A 15,719-nucleotide genomic window follows, 5' to 3' on the forward strand; every position below is an offset into this window, starting at 1 on the left:
CGCAAGGAAGGTAAGGTGGCCCACTTTAGATCGTTCCTTCTGGACTAGACAGTGCCGGAGTGAGCTACGTCGTCAATTCCAGTCTCATTTTAACAATCTTGTCAATTTCTGACAAGGATTAAGTGCTAAAAAGACTGCTACAAATGGACTGATTTTAGTTTTTTTTTAGTTTTTGTATTTTTATTGAAATAATGTTGTCTTAAATACTCAGTGTCAACAGGGTAAAATTGTACATAGAGCCTTTAAAACTGATAATAAATTAGCACTTAAAAGTTTAGATCAAAAAGCGTGTATAAAAACAGTTCTCTAACTGGGGGACGCAATCTATAGTTCAGTATTTGTATCCGTATCTGTACTTAGTAACTTTCCATTTTGTTAAATCAAACAACCTGCTTAATTACAGTTATTTATGAAGTTATGGACTAATTAAGCCTTAATGAGCAGTTCAACAAAAATTGCTTCTTCTTGGTCAATTCCTTGCCGTTTTGGATTCTTTCTGGCAAACAGGTCGGTATTCCTAGGGTGTATATAGCTTCTATATAGTGTATATAGCTTGCAGCATTTATTGCGCAAGGTGGCCCACTTTAGATCATTCCTTCTGGACTAGACGGGGCTGGAGTGAGCTACACCATCATTGACGGTCTCGTTTCATTATTTTATCATGATCTTAGTAGATATTTGCATTGCATTTAAAAACAAGCAAATTAATTCCCACCCAACAGCTACCAACCAGGGTCACATGCCTCATCCTCTGACCACATCTTTTCAAGGTGCTGCTTATGCAACATTACACACACGGAGGAAAGCACTATCCACCCACTTCCATATGCACAAGCTCACAGATACCTATGATTAAATAGTATTGCTGTAATTGACATGAGAGAGAGAGAGAGAGAGAGAGAGAGATAATGCCACCCCTCCATCAGAACACAGGCCAATTTTGCTCTCTTTGGCTCCTGACCACAGATGGCTGTGGCGTCATCGGGATTCAGACTCACAATCTTTGGAAGATAGGATGAATGCTTTTCTGTTGCACCACTCAGGACCTTATAGACAAAATAAAAAAAAAAAGACAAAGGCATTTAAATTATGGCAACAAACCATTGGGTGTGTATGTCCTATCAGATGGGATACGTTTTCCAATGTTAAACTAGAAGAGCACATGGTAGAGTGCATACCTCCACCAAGCCACATATTATCAACCTCAAAATCAAATCACTTGAACTTAGGATGCGGTGGAGTGACCAGATGTGATTGTGTGGTCTGAATGGTTAAAGTGTGTACATCTTATAGAACTGACTGTCCCCTGGGAGGACAACATGGAGAAGGCATTTGAACATGAGGGAACGTGGTATGAGCAGTTGTGTGTGAGGACAATGGGTGGGCGGTGTATGACCAGTGGAGGTTGGCTGCCAGAGATTCCTGGGGAGGTCCATGACAGCCTTCCTATCCCAACTTGGTCTTGGCTCATGTGCCATTACATCTGCCTCCAAGCAGCTTTGTGTAGCAGCTGAAAAAGCATCAAGTTGGATCTGGGCCAAAGCATTTAACTTGTCAACGTGATGGCCAAATTTATAAGACACCCCCCGGTGGCTCTATGCATTTATCCTGGTGGTGCCAGGGATGGCAATACCGCCTGAGCCACCGAAACTGCATTCATGCCTAGTTGGTCGCTGATGAGGGGGGTGTCAAACAGCAGTAGGCTATATGTTTTTCTCCAAGCTGTACACCAAATTTCATCAAAACTTGTTCACTACTTTTTATGTTGGGAACAGACAAAAAAAAATCCTGGATCCACGTACATATCTGGATTTGCATCAAAATCTTCTCAATTGTTCTTTGGCCCATGGCCCACCTTTCTCCCAAATTTCATCAAAATCCGTATACTACTTTTTGAGTTACATTGGGAACAGACAAACAAACAGAGGCAAAAATATAACCTCCTCCAATACAGTTGACGGAGGTAATAATATCACCAAAGGATGTATATAGTAATTATGATTGATTTGCTTTGGGATATGCCATGGCCTAGAGTAGCGTTGGGACCAAAAGGTTGCTGATTTGATTCCCTGGACTGGCAGGAATGGATGACGTGCCCTTGAGCAAGGCACCTAACCCCCAGTTGCTCCCTGGGTGGGGTGTGTCAGGGTCCTGTTATACGTTGCTCTGGATAAGAGTGTCTGCTAAATGCCTGTAATGCAATGGATATGCAATCTATGTGTTTTGAAAAGTACTAATTTTCTGTAACACTATAAAAATGAGTCCTCAAACACAATCCAGAAATCCTATTCATTACTGAATACGTCGATGTATTACCTATTATCTCTGTTTCTGTTTCTCCAGATGAGAGCCAGATCGAAACTTTGAATCGTTCTGCTACATTGCCACTCCCCACTGGGTCTTCAAACGTCTCCTCATCTCTTTCTCCGCCAGAAGAAGATGGAGATCCTCTCCTGCAGTCCCACTCTGCACCAGCAGAGGCAGCGTCAAGCACCAGAGAGCAGGCTGTTTTCTCGTCCGTGCTGACAGTGAGGGCCAACTCAGACTCACTGGTGCAATATCCGGCCTCTCCTCACGCAAACGCTTACAATCTCACCAGCCGCAAAATCCCAGAGGATCCGCCGGCTAAAGCTTCACAGTCTCCAACCAAGAGTGTGCTGAGCACCAGCTCAGGTAAGAACCCTGCAGCATGGACGTAATATAAATGTGTGTTTACCAGTGCTGTCACGTGTGTGAGATTAACTGTGATCAAAATGGTTTTGTTTGCAGAAGTTCTGCTGACTTGATGTTGTCGTCTGTGCTTTTGTCCTCGTCGTATCCATCATCGTGATCATCATCATGCTTGTATGGTGATCACCCTTATCACTCTCATCATATGTGAGATATGATTTGATTTGTCATGACTCATTCTCCTTTGTAGTCATGCGTGAGTGTTCATAACACTCACAGTATTCCCTCAGTCATTGACCTTTAAAGTCACAATCAGGGAGTTTTAATGATGTCGCCGTGCCTATTGAGAACATCTTTTAAAACACTGATTCTTGTTGATGACAAATTATTATCAAAACTCAGAAATTTGATGTGTGACAAAAGTCATAAAAAACAGTCAACTGTAAATGCACCTAATGGAAGCTTGGTTCTTGTAATTGGAGTTAGCAGATATTTGAAAATCCCTGTTTGTGACTATAAAATCTCCCAAATTATTATTTTTAAGCCTGTCTTGCTAGCCTTTTATTGGTACTGTAAGTTGAAAAGGAAAAAAAAACATTAAACTGCTAACTAGACTGCATTTCTGCAGAGAAAATGCAAAGTGTGCTTGCTGAGCCGTCGCAGAGGGTCACCAACAGTAACTGAATCAGACATGAGACCTCACACTCTAAAATCTGTTTTAAATGGCTGAGCTCACAGCGTGATTGTGCTGATCCAGTAAACCATTAACATCAAGCATGCTAACATGCTAATTGTTAACATGCTAACAGCTAGCATGCCAACATGCAAATGATAACATGCTAGCAAGCTAACGTCTTGCATACTAACAGCTAGCATGCTAATATGCTAACGGCTAACACGCTAACATAATATGGCTAACATGCTAATGACTAACATGTTAATTGTTAGCATGTTAACACTCTAAGGTTAATATGCTACCGGCGAACAGCTGGCATGCTAACAGCTATCATGCTAACGACTAACATGTTAACTGTTAGCATGCTAACACGCTCAGGCTAAAAATTTTAAACTGCTAATTAAGAAATAAAACAGTTGGGTTGAGGCCTGTTCTAAGAAAATAATTAACGACTGGGTGGTATGATGCGGCCTGACGTAGAGTTGCTGTTTCCACCCCAAAGTTGGTTATTTTCATTTTATTTTTAAAGATTACAGTTTTTGATTTACTAAAGAACCATGCATCATACTTTTCCCCATAGTTACACTGAATGTTGTTGAACATCCTTGAAACAAATTACTCTTATGACTTATGTTATAGCAGCTATAAACACTCATTCCCTCATTTCCTGTCTATGGAGGACTTTCACTGACGTCACGGGTTTTTGTTTATCACGCAGCATCCGCCATATTGCCGGGCAAACAAAGAAACATCCACGACAGTTCTCATCTCATCTCCTCTAGCCACTTTATCCTGTTCTACAGGGTCGCAGGCAAGCTGGAGCCTATCCCAGCTGACTACGGGCGAAAGGCGGGCTACACCCTGGACAAGTCGCCAGGTCATCACAGGGCTGACACATAGACACAGACAACCATTCACACTCACACCTACGGTCAATTTAGAGTCACCAGTTAACCTAACCTGCATGTCTTTGGACTGTGGGGGAAACCGGAGCACCTGGAGGAAACCCACGCGGACACGGGGAGAACATGCAAACTCTGCACAGAAAGGCCCTCGCCGGCCACGGGGCTCGAACCCGGACCTTCTTGCTGTGAGGCGACAGCGCTAACCACTACACCACCATGCCGCCCATTCCACGACAGTTAATAATGAAAATTGAGATGACTGCAGTCAGTACAATCTCTCTGAAACGATGAAAAATGTATTTTATACCAGCAGTTTGTGTTACATCGAAAAGCTTAAACATGCAGGCATCACAGATCCATATCATTTACCCCCAAATGTATTTATTTATTCTTTATTCTGCACACTGTGCACTCTCTCTTTCTCTGTGCGCATGCTTGTTCACCACTTCAGATGGATTAAATGCAGAGGAGGAATTTTGCTGTGCTTGAGTTTAGATGTGACAAAAATAAAGGCTTCTTATTATTAATTTACCCACAAATGTATTTATTCCACTTGAAAAGTGTTCAGCAAACCAGCTACCAGATTTGGGACACGACGACATCCTGAACTTTTTAGTATTTGGACTTCTAAATACGCCAGAGATACTAAAGGTTTACAAAAATACAGATGCCGATTGATATTCCGAGGCAGTTTTCGTGCCGGAATGTTATGGGAAAGTCCTGATAAAGAAACATACCTTATTTTCCATTTTTTTGATGTCTGTTGGTATGTTTTTCTCTTGTCAATGTGCCTGAAGAATATCTAATGACGTTTTTCAACGCGTCTTTTGGTTTCAGGTTTTAGTTTATTTATTTAGTGCTTCATTATAGCATAGCTAATCCTAGCAGTAGCACTGGATTAGCCTCGTCTTCTATCTTTCCCAGCAAAGAAATGATTGTGCGCATGCGCAGCAGAAAAGTTTTGTCATTGGATATTCGTACGAGCTCTGACATGTGATGTTGTGTTATCTTGATAACGTGCAATATTGTAACAATATTGCACGCTCATTCTCCTTTGGGGAGAGTGGTGTAATACATGGAGGATAAGCGATATGATAACAATATTGCATGCTATCAATTAACCCACTAGAAGGGAATTGAATACATGTTTTTATTCCATGGAAAAAGTGGCCTGTATGTACAGTATAATAATAAAATTTATTGCGTCCAAAACCTACATCCAGATAAACATTTTAATGTTTGCACAGAGCTTTCAGACTAACCTGATATAAAATGTTCTCCACACACATGGAAATGTTTTTCTTTCTGGTTAACTGCAGCTTGACATTTTTCTCATCTTTCTGGGTTCGCCGGGAAGCGGTGAAATGTTAAACCAAGCTTATCTCCAAGTCTGTTATTACATCCCAAAGCACTACAGGTCTCTGGCGTTGTTCTTTAAGATGTAACTTCAAGTTTATCTGTAGATGTTTACTGAATTTGGCTTACAATCACTCACATACACTTGTGCCGGTCGCTGGCGAATACAAAGCTTGCCCAGCAATATGGCCGTGTAAACAAATCCGCAGTTGTGATGACGTCACAAGAAAATTCTCTATTGAGATTATTAAGAAAAAAAAAACCCTCAACCTTGTCATGTTCCAATAAAATGCTCTATCCTGAAGACATTTTTATGGCAGATAAACAGTGGAGACACTGGAGACTCTTTTTTCATAAATGCTGAACAAACATCTCCTACAAAAAGCCTTTTCAATGATTAAATGTTTCTTTATTAAATAACAGCCTGATTTAATAGATTATGTTGAGTGTTTACTCCAAGAGTTGTTGAGCTATGCCTCTTGGTATTGAAATGAGAACGTTCGACTGAGCGCATGAATATAAACCTGGAATTTGTCTTATAGCCAGAACTATCATCAGAGCTGCCTTTATAGAAAATTAATCATCACTTTCTGACCAAACAACTTCAAAAATTAAATAGTGTTATGCTATAAAATGCATTATTACACTCTGACAAACCTTTAAGGCTTCTTTAGATAGTTAAGGATTCTTAGCTTGATGAAAAAAAGGAGTGTATGACACTCCATCGTAAAGTTCTACATAGAAACCAGAACTGTAGGATTCAATCAGAGGGACAACCAAAGAACCCTTGAGAACCATTAAATGTTCGAGGTTTAACTTTTTTTTGTCGAAATTTTTTTTTACAAATAGCATCAGTGCTATCTGGTTTTGAAACAGAATAACGAATCAGACACATTTTCAGGATTTAAGTTTGAGTTGAGTAAAAGCAAAATTGTAAATAAATACATTTTAGAATATCAAAGAAACCTTCTTTTTTAGCATGATACAATTGCAAAAAGTCAACTGCATGTGTTTCCAATGAACAACCAAGCTACTGTTGTTTTCTTTCAGAAGAAGCTCCTTCTATAGACCCAGGTGTTCCCACGGCACCTGGCGCATCCATCCTAACACTGGAGGAGACAGAACCTGCTCGCACAGATCATGTGACCAGCCCAGTCTCCACCTCCACCATGCTATCCAATGGTACATCTCCAGGAACAGAAAAAGTTGGGAAAGTCTTTATCACACACCCCAACCCTGACACTGTGACCAGTGATAGCCTCCAGCTCACCACGGTGACCACCACCGTGACCACACCCTTAACTGTGACTGACATGACTGTGACTCCTCCCAGTACTCATCCCTTGACCACTGAGTTTCTTACCACAAAAGCTCCTCCCATGACTACAGCTGAAACCACAACGATTGCGACTGAACCTCCGACCACACCGACGACTACAACAACTACAACGACTACAACAACAACAACGACGACTACTACAACCAGACCAACAACAACTACCACTTTAGCAACTACAACGACTCAAAGCTCCACTCTAGCTACAGCTAGAATCACCACCACCGGGCAGAGCACCACCACTGAGAGCTCACCTCCATCCTGCAACATCACGGAGAAGCTGTTGGTCCGAACGGGTGAGTCCGATCTCTTGGTTCTTGCTTCAATTTCAAAGCAGCAAAACTCAATGAATCTTTAGCCTCAATTTCTAGGTTACGGATACGCTATAAGATGTGTATTTTGCCTTTTTGTCCTGTATTATAGTTTGATTGTTTTCCTTTTGTGATGATATATATTTTTTGGAAGTTGAAAAGGTGCTATATCAGCTTTTTCTCCTACCTTCTACATTTTCAACCACATATCCACATGGCAAGAATTTAGATGAACATTTAAATAGAACCTCATGCCTGCTTTCTTTAGATACAGCTGATAGCTATTTTTGGACTAGATTAGTTTTACAGAAGGAGGTGGGCTCATGTCACTGTTACAGATGTACAACCCCAATTTCAAAAAAGTTGGGACGCTCTGTAAACTGTAAATAAAAACAAAATGTGAAAATTTGCAAATCATGGAAACCCTATATTATATTGAAAATAGTACAAAGACAACATATCAAATGTTGAAACTGAGAAATTTTATTGTTTTTTGAAAAATATAAGCTCATTTTGAACATTTCAAAAAAGTCGGGGCAGGGGCATGTTAACTACTGTGTTGCATCACTTCTACTTTTAACAACACTCTGTAAACGTTTGGGAACTGAGGAAACCAATTGTTGTAGTTTGGAAAGAGAAATGTTGTCCTATTCTTGCCTGATATCCAATTTCAGTTGCTCAACAGTTCGGGGTCCCCTTTGTTGTATTTTGCGCTTCATAATGCACCAAATGTTTTAAATGGGAGACAGGCCTGGACTACAGGCAGGCCAGTTTAGCACCCGGACTCTTTTACTACGGAGCCATGCAGTTTTAATATGTGCAGAAAGCGGCTTAGCGTTGTGTTGCTGAAAGAAGGAAGGCCTTCCCTGAAAAAGATTTTGTCTGGATGGCAGCATATTGCTCTGAAACATGTATATATCATTCAGCATTAATGATGCCTTCCCAGATGTACAAGCTACCCATGTCATGTGCTCTAATACGATACGATATCTACTTTATTGTCAGTTTTCACTGAAATTCATTTTGCATCCCTGAACAAGACTCGTTTTAAAAAAGACAGGACATACATATAACATCACAGGACTATTGCACATTAGTGCCATGCATGTGGAGCATATAGCATCATCAGACAAACAAACATGGAGCCTGGGACCACAATAGCCCACAGCCTGTTACGGTGTGCTATGGGCAGCCCAATGATCTTAGAGCAGATTTTAATTTGGTGTTGGAGTTTAGCTTTATCTTTAAAGAGAGGCTACTATACCAAGCTGTATTGCAGTAAAGCATAACGCTCTGGATCACAGAAGTAAAAAATAAAAAGATTATTTGGGCACTAACCCCAAAGGATCTTAATCTTCGCAGGAAATAGATGCGCTGTTGTATTTTTTTACATGTGAAGTCTATGTGGTCGGTCCATGTCAGATTTTGGTCAATCATGACACCCAGGTATTTGTAGGATGGGACTTGAGTGATGTCTGAGTTGTGGATTTTTACTGGAAGTAGTTGGAGATTGGGTGGTTTTCCAAAAATGACCACCTCGGTCTTCACTGTATTAATGATGAGGTAGTTATTATCACACCATTCAATTAACCAATCCACATTGCTTTGGTACTGAGTGTGGTCATTGGATTTTGTGAAAAGAGTCACTAATGTGGAGTCGTCTGAGTATTTGAGAAGATATTGATTAGGCACATTGGTGGTACAGTCAGAGGTATACAGGGTAAACAACCTAGGGGAGCTTATGCAACCCTGGGGAACTCCAACATTGGTGGTAATGGGAGAAGATAGTGTGTCGTTTACCTTAACCAGCTGGACCCTATTTGTGAGAAAAGAAAAGTACCAGTGGATAATATATGGGTTTATCTGAAACTTAATCATTTTGGACAGAAGTATGTTTGGCTGAATGGTGTTGAATGCTGAAGAAAAATCAAGGAAAAGAGCCCTGGCATAAGTGTTGGGTTTGTCCAGATGTTTAGATATGATGTGTACCAGTGTAACCACTGCATCCTCTGTGCTACGGCCTTGTTTGTATGCAAACTGGTATGGGTCTTGAAGCCCCCCCATCTGTCTGTTTAGATGTTGAACTATGATTTTCTCTAGTGACTTCATGATCACTGATGTAAGAGCTATTGGCCGATAATCATTATGTTCCTTGGGACATTTCTTTTTAGGGATAGGCTTAATGTGGGATGTTTTCCATGCTACAGGTATATGATGGGTGTCTAGAGACTGCTGGAAAATGGGCTGCCATACAGGGGCTAATTCCCTGGCAAAGGTTTTTAGAATGAGTGCGCTGCTGTGGTCAGGCCCTAAGGCTTTCCTTGTGTTATTGCGCTGGAAGGTACCTCTGACCTCCTCCACAGTTAAAAGAACTCTGTCGGAGTTGGATGGTTTAATGGTCTTAACTATGTTTTCACAGTCATTGAGGTGGGAGGAAGAATCAAACCTACAGAAAAAGTCATTCAGTTCATTTGCAAACATGAATTCATTTCCAGTCACAGTGGGTTTATTGGAGGATGACATTCCAGTCATTTTTTTCATATTGTCCCAGAGTCTTTTAGGGTTTTTTTCTTTGAAGTTTTCCTCCAGCTGATCTCTGTGCACCTGTTTAGCTTCCCTTAGTTTGTTTTTTAAAACCCTCTCCAATTGTTTGTATTCGACGGCATCTTTGTTTTTAAAAGCTACTTTCCTTTTATTGATTACATCTTTAATGTCCTTAGACACAAATCGCTTATTGTTGGGATAAATCTTTATTCGTTTGGTGGGGATAACTAACTGTGCACAAAAGTTAATATAGTCCGTGGTGACTGAGGTAGTGACATCTAAAGAGTTCTGGTCATGGAATACATCCCAGTTCGTCAGTTCAAAACAAGCTCTCAGTTCCTCGCAGGCTTCAGGAGACCAGCATCGTATTTCTCTTGCTACTGGTTTACAGCGTTTCAATTTTGATTTATATGTTGGAATTAAATGAACCACGTTGTGATCGGAATTGGCGATAGGAGGTCTAATCTTAGACCCATAGGCATCTTTCACGTTCACATTTATCAAGTAGTCTGTCTTTTCGTGTTTCACCTTTGACCGTTTGGTAGAAGCCAGGTAGAACAGCGTCCAACTGACAATGGTTTAAGTCCCCTGCCACAATGGCAGGTGCGTCGGGGTATTTCTGTAATAATCTGTGAACATGGTCCGCGATAGTGGCTGCGGCCAGCGAAGCCTTGCCACTTGGTGGAACGTACACCACACACAAAAGCACACATTCGAACTCACGTGGCAGATAGAAAGGTCTTAATGTCAAACAGAGCATCTCAACGTTTGAGTCACATAGCGTCTCTTTGACAATGAACTGACGGCACCACTGATCATTGATGTATACACAAATCCCACCGCCCTTGGTTTTCCCAGAGTTGTTATCTCTATCGAACCAGATCAAAGTGAATCTGTTGATCTCAAATAGGGAATTGGGGGCATTGGATTGCAGCCAGCTCTCTGTGAGACACAACAGCGAAGCTTCACAGAATTCGGAGCAGTACCTTGCATGGGTTCGGAGGTCGTCAATCTTGTTGTTCAAAGACCGAACGTTGCTGAGAATGATTACTGGAAGCGGAGGTTTGGTGTATCTTCGTCGGAGCCGGTTCCGTATTCCACCTCTCCTGCCTCGTTTCCTACGCGTGGGCCTTCTCAGCTCAACGGGGATGTCACTCAGGAACGGCAGGGGCAACAAAGATGGTGATTTGTGGTGAAGTGCAAGCAGGGCATCCTGACTGTAACGTGCGCTTGGTCGAAGTTCCCGGTAAGGTTTTAAATCCATTTCTCTCTCAGATGCTACAGAGGACTTTGAGTGTGCAGGGGGCCGCCCAGTGGTGGCAATCCCAACTAGAGTCAATATAATCCACGGATAAATCATCTTCCAAGTTACAAGTAAACATACGCAAAGGGTGACATCTTAGACACAAAACAAAACGGCGCGAGCACACTAATAAACACATACAAACGAACTCAAAACGAGCTTGACATGCTCAGGACGCGGTTCGCAGCCGAGCAGCGCACCGGAAGTACTTTGTACTTTGTAATGCCCCCTCATACCATCACAGATGCTGGCTTTTGAACTGTGTACTGATAACAAGCCGGATGGTCCCTCTCCTCTTCAGCCTGGAGGACGTGGTATCCATGATTTCTAAAAAGAATTTCTCCTTTTGATTCGTCAGACCTCGGGACAGTTTTCCACTTCACCTCAGTCCATCATAAAAGAGCTCAGACCCAGAGAAGGTGGCGGTGTTTCTGGATATTGTTTATATCTGGTTTTAACTTGCATTTGTGGATGCAGTAATGAACTGTTTTCACAGACGATGGTTTTCTGAAGTGTTCTTGAGCCCATACAGTGATTTCCACTACAGACACGTGTCTGCTTTTAATGCAGTGTCGCCTGAGGGCCTGAAGATCACAGGCATCCAATGTCAGTTTTCAGCCTTGTCTCTTGCATACAGAGATTTCTCCAGATTCTCTGAATCTTTTAATGATATTATGGACCACAGATGATGTGATCCCCAAATTCTTTGCAGTTTTACATTGAGGAACGTTATTCTTAAATTGTTGCACTGTTTGCCCACACAGTCTTTCACAGAGCGATGAACCCCTCCCCATCTTTACTTCTGAGAGACTCTGCCTCTCTGGGATACTCTTTTTATACCCAGTCATGTTACTGACCTGTTGCCTGTTAACCAAATTAGGTTTTTTTTTTACAACTTTTTTCAGTCTTTTGTTGCCCCGTCCCAACTTTTCTGAAACGCACTGCTGACATCAAATTTAAAATGAGCATATATTTTTCAAAAAACAATAACATTTCTCAGTTTCAACATTTGATATGTTGTCTTTGTACTATTTTCAATGAAATATCGGGTTTCCATGATTAGCAAATGATCACATTCTGTTTTTATTTGTTTTGCACAGTGTCCCAACTTTTTTGGAATTGGGGTTGTATTTTGAGTAGTATGAACATAAATTGATGTTATTATGCATTGTCACAATCAAGCAAAATACATTTAATTAAATTTTGTATTATATGTAAATTAGAAAATGTTTACTGGTCTGTTCCTTATTAATATTCTTCAAGAATCTGCATAAGTTGATAACTGTTGCAAAGAAACCTGTAATAGAAAATTTCTCTCTCTCTCTCTCGCTCAGTCAGTTTATGCACCACGCCTCTTTATCTCACTCTTATTCCCTTTCTCTCTCTTTCTCTGCCATTAATCCTATCTCTCTTTCTCTTTCTGTAACTCTGCAAATTACTGCTTGTTTACTGATCTCTAAATAATTTGCATAATTTAATAACATATCACAGAAAACTGTATGGTATTCATGTGTGATTTTCAAGTTTTCCTCCCTAAAAACTTATCTGCATAATAGATAAATAAGAAGGAAAATAATAAGGCACTTATTAGCATGTGGTAACAGGACTTAAAGGGAACATGTAATACAGTTTTCAGTTATTTTATATTATTCCCTGAGATGCTTTTGTGAAGTTTTTTTTTTTTTTTGGTAGAATTTTTTTAATTGAAAAAAAAAAAAACCACCTTGGTCCTTTTTTCATGCCGCTTTAGCATAGTATGAAAACACTATAGGATAATAAAGTGATTTCATGGCTGTGCTTTTAAATATTAAATATGTAAATAGAGTCACTCTGATTGGTTAACATGTTTAAACAAGAACTCTGTCATCCATACCCATGGAATTATTTTGATATGGTCTTCACATTGCTGTTTTTACGATGACATCCAGATGTTTGTGTTATATTATTTGGAAACGAGTGTTTTACTGGGAAATATACCACTCATATTTTTCATACGAGCGCCATCCGGGATACGGTTAACCAAAACCGTGACAAATCTCTATATGTTACTTGTGAGGAAATCGATGAATTGTTTTGATAAATTTGTGTACTTTCTGTTTGTCAGTGTGTCGATATAATAAAAAGAAAATCACACGTTGGCTTGAAGATATGAAGTTTATCTTCTCGTGTTGAAAAACTCATATTTTTTATACGAACTACATCGCGGATCTGAGTGATATATTTAAATAATATTGGCTGGGGTTGAGTGGAATATCAGATATATTTCATTCAGCGAGCATGATATTGAACGAGTCGAAGACGAGTAGCTGAATGGAATATATCTGATATACCACCAAAAAAAGCCAGCCAATATTATTATTATTATACATACACATTCCTTTTGGGTGTTCAACACATCTTTCTCTTTCAAAATTCTCTCACAATCTAACGTATTTAATGAAGCAAACCTGGCGGCCATGTTTGTTTACAAATTGTCACAGTCACTCACTCACTAGTGCGGAAGTTTTATGTCTCCGACGTGTGATGTCATGTCGTCTTGACAACCATGCAATATCATAAACCATATTCAACGCTCATTTTCCATTGAGTAGAGTGACGTAATACACGTAGGATAAGCGATATGCTAGCAATATTGCATGCTGTCAAACCAAATGAATGAAACCAGCTAGAAGGGAATAGAACACGTTTTTATTCCATTGAAAAAGTGTCCTGTATGGATAATAATTCCCGATATTTCAGTCTGATGTCGTCACTCCTGGTGTTTTCCCGCTGACTAGACATGTGTTGTCAAAATGGCAAACTGGTTCAAAATTAAAATTCTTTTGATTAACTTGTATTTTTTTTTTTTGGTGGATGTGTCCATATAATATAAAGAACATTACACAGTGGTGTGAAAATATGAAGATTATCTTCTCTAAAGTGTAATATCCTCTATATGAAACAAATATACACATACACTACCGTTCAAAAGTTTGGGGTCACCCAGACAATTTTGTGTTTTCCATGAAAAGTCACACTTTTATTTACCACCATGAGTTGTAAAATGAATAGAAAATATAGTCAAGACATTTTTCTGGCCATTTTGAGCATTTAATCGACCCCACAAATGTGATGCTCCAGAAACTCAATCTGCTCAAAGGAAGGTCAGTTTTATAGCTTCTCTAAAGAGCTCAACTGTTTTCAGCTGTGCTAACATGATTGTACAAGGGTTTTCTAATCATCCATTAGCCTTCTGAGGCAATGAGCAAACACATTGTACCATTAGAACACTGGAGTGAGAGTTGCTGGAAATGGGCCTCTATACACCTATGGAGATATTGCACCAAAAACCAGACATTTGCAGCTAGAATAGTCATTTACCACATTAGCAATGTATAGAGTGGATTTCTGATTAGTTTAAAGTCATCTTCATTGAAAAGAACAGTGCCTTTCTTTCAAAAATAAGGACATTTCAAAGTGACCCCAAACTTTTGAACGGTAGTGTATAATATTTACATACGGTAGCTTGTGTGCCTGATCACATCCCTAACATTGGGTAAGCTACTTTTCCAAGCTAACTCGAACTAGCAACAGCTATCTGCCTGAAGTGGTATAAAAGAGCCCTTGGTAATGTGAGTGTTCATTCGAGCTCAACTCACTGCATGGTAATGAGCACATTTATCAAAATCACACAACAGGGCGTGGCCTACTCCAATACTATGGTCAGTTCAGATAATGTAGCCAAGCAAACTACATACATCATAATACACATTTTATTACACCTGATGGCTTTGACTGGTCATACAAGCGAACTAAGGTTCAGTCCAAAAGGAGAAATCTCTAACAATATCCAGTACCAGTGTTTAACATTTGAATTTTTGGAAATTTTGAACATTTTAGTTACGGTTTGTGGACTGGCGGCCGACTCCAACAGAGTCAGCACGGCTTCATCTTCTTGGTTCGGATTGCTATGGGCGGTCATATGTTAATGAGGGGGTAGTACCATCAAAAAATGAGAGGAGATTCTATGTAAGAAGCATGCACTTTTGTAAGTGGCCTGTCCTCTCGGTGTATTTTCTTTCTCCGTTCATTACAAACTGGGAAAAAAACAGAAATGGTCCACTTTGAAAGGCACAGTATGCCCTCAAGTCACATCGACAGATCTTATTTCAATAACAGTAAGAAAAAAAAAAGAGTTTTTCATGGCATGTGGCCTTTAAAAGGGCTTTGTTGTGAAATTTGGGCTTGTCATCTGTCTGTCTGTCTGTCTGTCTGTCTGTCTGTCTGTCTGTCTATTTAAGTCACACTGAGAAAAATTTAAGTCTGTACTTGGAATAGCATCTTAATACAATTTAAAATGTAATTTACAATTTCGCAAACCTATTCCATTTCCGGTTGAGCGTACGCTGTGCGCATTTTGGCTGCCACTTCTCACTGAAGCTTTTTATTTTTCTTTTTTTCTCCCTTTGCTTTTCTTTTTGTATTTGTATAATTTTATGTTTTTTTGTTTTTTACCTCGCCCGTGACAGAGTCAGTGCGGTTTGTTTGTGTGTGTATCTGTCTGTTAACAATCTGGCTTCTAGACGGTTGCACCGATTGACTTCAGATTTTCAGGATAGGTGGGTCCGTAGATTGCCTG

At 40.1% G+C, this 15,719-nt stretch overlaps 1 protein-coding gene across 5 annotated transcripts in view; it reads left to right on the forward strand.

Moving 5' to 3' along the window:
* The window catches only part of kiaa1549la (KIAA1549-like a), a 235,382-nt gene that overhangs the window by 46,859 nt on the left and 172,804 nt on the right, over positions 1-15,719 (forward strand). For 2 of the 5 annotated variants that reach the window (XM_060928288.1, XM_060928289.1), the window contains exons 2-3: positions 2,344-2,673; positions 6,658-7,239. In XM_060928288.1, coding sequence (XP_060784271.1) covers positions 2,344-2,673; positions 6,658-7,239 — 912 coding nt within the window. Of the gene's footprint in view, positions 1-2,343; positions 2,674-2,769; positions 2,878-6,657; positions 7,240-15,719 lie in introns of those variants that run through there. The other 3 variants (XM_060928290.1, XM_060928291.1, XM_060928292.1) reach the window with 3 other exon arrangements.

This window comes from Neoarius graeffei, chromosome 8, assembly GCF_027579695.1.
Source record: "Neoarius graeffei isolate fNeoGra1 chromosome 8, fNeoGra1.pri, whole genome shotgun sequence".
In the NCBI taxonomy this organism is placed as follows: Eukaryota; Metazoa; Chordata; class Actinopteri; order Siluriformes; family Ariidae; genus Neoarius; species Neoarius graeffei.